Source organism: Ailuropoda melanoleuca, chromosome X (assembly GCF_002007445.2).
Source record: "Ailuropoda melanoleuca isolate Jingjing chromosome X, ASM200744v2, whole genome shotgun sequence".
NCBI lineage: Eukaryota > Metazoa > Chordata > Mammalia > Carnivora > Ursidae > Ailuropoda > Ailuropoda melanoleuca.
The window spans coordinates 32515916-32521234 of record NC_048238.1 but is presented as its reverse complement, the minus strand read 5'-3'; the positions used below and the strand labels follow the sequence as shown (position 1 = coordinate 32521234).

At 42.7% G+C, this 5319-nt stretch overlaps 2 protein-coding genes across 2 annotated transcripts in view; both read right to left on the bottom strand.

Annotated features, from left to right (window-relative positions):
* The window catches only part of SYTL5 (synaptotagmin like 5), a 305352-nt gene that overhangs the window by 148722 nt on the left and 151311 nt on the right, over positions 1–5319 (bottom strand). The gene's annotated exons all lie outside the window — the stretch shown is intronic.
* LOC100471991 (huntingtin-interacting protein M) lies at positions 278–803 on the bottom strand. Its single transcript, XM_002913490.2, has one exon. It carries the CDS (start codon positions 726–728, stop codon positions 387–389), a length of 342 nt encoding a protein of 113 aa, XP_002913536.1. The 5' UTR covers positions 729–803; the 3' UTR covers positions 278–386.

Sequence of the window (5319 nt, the reverse complement as noted above, 5' to 3'; positions counted from 1 at the left end):
CCCCCAGCCAACCTCCTGGCCTCCCAGGCCTTGACTTGCTCAGAGGCAGTAAGGAAGTCGTTCCCCCACAACCAGCTACTCCCCTCAGGGCCACACACCCCCTCCCCCAGCAAACACGGTCCCCAGTAAACTGCTCCCTGAAACTCCAACTTTCCACAGCAACCGCCCCTTCCACCCTCCACTCCCCATGGGAGATCTCCTCCTGGATGTCTCAGACACCTCCCACTCAGAAGGACAGAAACAGAGACCAGTTAGAAGCACAGCACTGTATTTAAATCCTTTAATGGTATCTACTGATGACAGAAGTCAGGCTTCCTCAGCTATGAGAAGAGACTTGGCTTGAACTAAGGCTGTGAGGACTCCCAAAAGTCCTGGGGACCCAGGCTTTAGCCATTTCTTCTGGATCCAGGCATCTCATCAAACAGCGTGAAGGCTGTATCCTTCGAGCGGTGGTAGGGCTCTCCGCTGCTGTCCACTGCTCTCTCCACATCTTGTGGGGCAGTCGGCATGTTGCTGTTGTTGGCCTCAGTGCCTACCACGTCCAGGATGTAATCAGTGAGGTAGTCGAGCATGGTAAGGAGGAAATCAGTTGTGGATGAACTCAGGGGATGGTTGTATTGATTCTCCTGCAGGAGGCGGTCCACGTAGCTCACAGGGACTTGGAGCTCGGTTGTTATAAGATGGGCTTGAGTCTGATAAGAGCTCTCATGGCTTTTCTTTCCTGACATTATGTTGGCTTGGTTTGGCTCCAAGCAGCTCTACTTGATTCTTCAGCTGGACTAGGCCTCTTAAGACACCAGGGGTCAATCCTGCCCACTATATCCCCCTGCTCTGGCCCCTCATTGGTCAGGGAGTTCCCTTTGTGACATCCTAGACTTTAGGATGTCACTGGTACCCACTGTGCCTTTATCAGGCCTCAGCCCAGAAACTTGGTCACCCTAATGACTGGACCCTGATTTTGAGAGAACTGTGATTTTCTCTTGATTTTTAACACATTACAGAGATAAAGATGTATTTCAATGGAAGACTTCTCCCTGTCTTAGGACACGACTCCACATTCTCTGATTCTAGCCTTATATTGTCTTTGAGGTCTTTTACAACCCTTTGTTAGTTGTAGGTTAATGATAAATATGTAAAACGTCTTGTCTAGTAGAGATTACCTTGTTCCTCCCAACCACATGATGCAATAAAACCAGTTTTGCCTCCATTTACACAGTCATTTAAATACTCTTAATATTCCTGTATCTAATTCTTGGATTCTCTATCAACCAGTTATATAGCATCTTCCCATTCCCTCACTGATTTGATAGAATCTTTTTTTAATTGCCAGAGAGAGAGAGTGCGCCCAAGCAGGGGGAGCAGCAGCCAGAGGGAGAAGCAGGCTCCCCACTGAGCAAGGAGCCCAATGTGGGACTCGATCCCAGGGATCATGATCTGAGCTGAAGGCAGACGCTTAACCAACTGAGCCACCCAGGAGTCCCTAAATAGAATCTTTTAACACATGTTTATTTCATACTTGTATTAGTGTCTTCATTTTACAGTTTGAAAAATTTCTCTTGATTATTTTGGAAGTCATAATGAGATGCTCAGTGGATTCATCTATCAGAATCAGGTAAGCATTGTTCAGAGAGAGAAGTTTACCTTGGGCTTAGTTTAAGCCCAGTCGTGTCTTCTTGGCTGTCCTAGGTGAAGCCAAAGCACCAAGAAATGTTTCCTCTCATTTTTAAAAAGATTTTATTTATTTGAGAAAGACAAACAGAGAGAGAATGAGTGGAGGGGGAGGGGGAGAAGGAGAAGCGGACTCCCCACTGAGTGCAGAGCCTCATGCCAGGCTAGATCCCAGGACCTCCAAAATCACAACCTGAGCCAAAGTCAGACAGACGCTTAACTGAGTGAGCCATCCAGGCACCCCACCATTCTTTTCTCATTTTAATTTTCCTCTCCACTAAGTTTGTGTTTCTGCTTTGTTTTTGGTTCATTTGCAGCTGATAACAGTTATAGACATTTCCAATCCAAAAGAGAGAAATAGAAGAAAGAAAGGAGTCTCTGATCCAAGGAATGTGGATCAAGTAGGCAAACCTATGTATGTTTCAAGGTCTGGGAAGAATCTTTCATAGCTCGTGGCTCCTCCCTCTGATCCCATGACTTCACCTTCCTCTATAGCTCTGCCTTCGTCCCTCGGCTCTGTCCTCAAAATCATCTTTATTTTGAATGGAACACATGTTTGCAGCTGAGTAGTTTTATCAGCTTCTTTTCCTCTTGTCAAATCTTGGGAGTTCCACGGCCTTCTTTCATTTCATCTATCCTCTCAGTTAAAGATGGCATCGTTTCTGCTGATTTCACATACTCAGAAATCTTGTAGTTCCCCTTGTATGTCATGGGAATTTGTGCCCATAGACAAGGGACGCTCACAGATCCCTCCAGGAAAATGCCATCTCAATTCCTTGCTTCTGTTCAGATGGCTAAGTTATCCATGATTCACACCCCATATTGCTTCAAAGAGCCCTCTGTTGAACTGAATACTTTGATCTTCTGATGCCTTGGAGAAAAGATGTGTCTAGCTACATGCTTGATTTGTATCTCCAGAGGAGGCTTTCCTGACAGCAAATCCTCTCATTTTAATGTCTTCTGCAATCTGGATAGGCTGAGAATTGCTCCTATCTTCAAGTCCTGGTTCCTTTTTGCTGAACAGCTGTTCCCTCAATTTACTTTCCTCTAGCATTTTACTCTAAATAGCAAGAAGAAGGAAGGGCAGGCCTTCGAACACTTTTCTTAGAAATCTGCTCAACTAAATCTTCAATTCACTGTTTATGAGTTCCGTGTAATTGCAGGACAAAATTCAGCCAACATTTCTGTCACTATATAACAAGAATCCTCTCTTCTCCAGTTTCCACTATGATGTTCCCAATTTCTTTCTAAACCATTACCAGCAATACCTTTGACATTCGTATTTCCGTTAATAGGTTATTTATGATGACTTAGGTCTTCTCTAAGACAATGTAGGTTTTCTCTACTGTGCTCCTTACTTCCTTTCAAGCTCTCACCAGCAGCACTTTTAACATCCATATTTCTACTAACTTTTCAAGGTAATCTAGCATTTTCTATCATGCTTCTCAAAATATGCCAGCCTATAGCCATTATCCAATTCCAAACCTGCTTCCGCATTTTTAGATACTCATTATGGCAGTAAACTACTTCCTAGTACCAAATTCTGTATCAGATTCCTATGGTTGCTAAGGAATTGCTACAGAGTTGGTGACTTAAAAGAATACATATTTCGTCTCGTACAGCTCTGGAGGTAAGAAGTCCAAACAGTGTCGCTGGGCTGAAAACAAGTTGCCCACAGGGCCATGCTCCCTCTGGAGGCTGTAGAGGAAAATCTATTTCTTGGACTTTTTCAGCTTGAGAGCCACATTCTTTACATTTCTTGCTTTGCCCCCTCCCTTCATCATCACAGCCTGCAGTGTAGCATCTTGCCTCAGTGGTCAAATTTCCATTTTCTGTGTCAAATCTCTCTGCCTCCCTCTTATACGGACATGTGTATTTGCACTTAGATTCTATCACATAGTACAGAATCATCCATCTCAAGATCCTTCTCTTAATCCTATATGTGAATTCCCTTTTGCCATAGAAGGTGACATTTGCAGGCTCAAGAGACTTAGATCTGGTTAACTGGGGGGCCGTTTTTCAGCCTACCATGGTAGGTATTCCCAACAAACTAATAGGGAAGTGAGAAATTGAGACAAGGAAGGGACGGAAGCAAGCAAAATGTCCACTACTGATCAGCTTAATATCACTGGAGAACTTAAGGGGACACTAAAAGATACACTTTCCAAGGGAAGATATTGCCCCAGCATTCTGGACTGCCATGCTATCATGGGCAATGGGCTCTGAAAGCTTAATAAAAGCCCTCGCACAAAGAAATGCAGGTCCTAACATTTCAGAGTCAGGTAAATATGCATCCAATGGGTTTGTGTTGTGACCATGTGGGTAGGACCCTGACAGCATCTTCTACATGGTCATGTTTATATACTTTCATTATAAAGTCTTTCCCTTCCATCCTTACCTCCTGCCTGCTCTTCTTTCATGTAACTAATGTTTATTGTGCAGCTACCTTGTATCAAGCACTGAGATGCTGGATATTCGATGTTAAACAAAACACACACTATCTTGTCCTTGTGAAGCTTCCACTCTCGTGGGAAAGAGAGATACCCAAAGAAATATGTAATTCCAAGTTGTCACACGTGATCTAAAGCAGAGATTATCAACCTCTGCACTACTGACGTTTTTGACTGGACCATTCTTTCTTGTGGGGCCCAAGGACTGTTCCTGGTATAGCACAATATTTAGCAATATCCTTGGCCTCTACCCACTAGGTGATAATAGCACACTACAGTCGTGATACAAAGAAGTATCTCTATTCATTATCAACTGTCCCCTACAGGGCAAAAGTATCCTCAATTGAGAACCACAGTACATTAAAAATGTATATTAAATTACTTTCAGATACAATGAGGGGATATAACTTAGATGGAGGAATCAAGGAATATCCTCCAAAGGAGGGACAATGAAGCGGAGAACTGGCACAAGAATAGGGAATGAGGTAGAAAAGAGGTTGAGAGAATGAACATTTCATAAAGATGGGAATGGGCTAATTCCTACACTGGCGGTGTACTTGAAGTATTTTAAATAAAAGTAATGTGACCAAACACAAGCGTAAAAAAGGATGGGGGTTAAGATGACCTTGTATCCACCCACAAACAGTGATAAATCTGGACTGTAATGGGCTTCTTGGAACTTGGATCCATCTCCCGTATGTGGATGAACATGAACATGATTTTTGTATATATACACAGATGACCCTTGGACAACATGGAGGTTAGGGGGTGCAGACATCCTGCACAGTACAAAATCCATGCGTAACTTTTGATTCCTCCTAAATTTGCCTACTAACAGCCTACTGTTGACTGAAAGCCTTCCTGATAACAGAAGCAATTAACACATTATGTGTATTATATACTATGTTAAGAAAAAGCTAAAGGGAATCATAAGAGAAAAAATATTTACAGTACTGTACCGTATTTATCGAAAAAAATTCATGTCTAAGTGGACTTGCACAGTTCAAACCCATGTTGATCAAGAGTCAACTGTACAGATAAAGGACTGGTATCTGAGATCTACAAAGAACTTCTCAAACTCAAAACACGAGAAACAAATAAACAAATCAAAAAACAGGCAGAATATATGAACACTTTTCCAATGAAGACATACAAATGGCTAACAGACACATGAAAAAATGCTCAAAATCATTAGCCATCA

What these genes read in the sequence shown, in the direction of transcription:
- LOC100471991 (XM_002913490.2), bottom strand. Translation starts at nt 728, where the DNA reads ATGTCAGGAAAGAAAAGCCATGAGAGCTCTTATCAGACTCAAGCCCAT.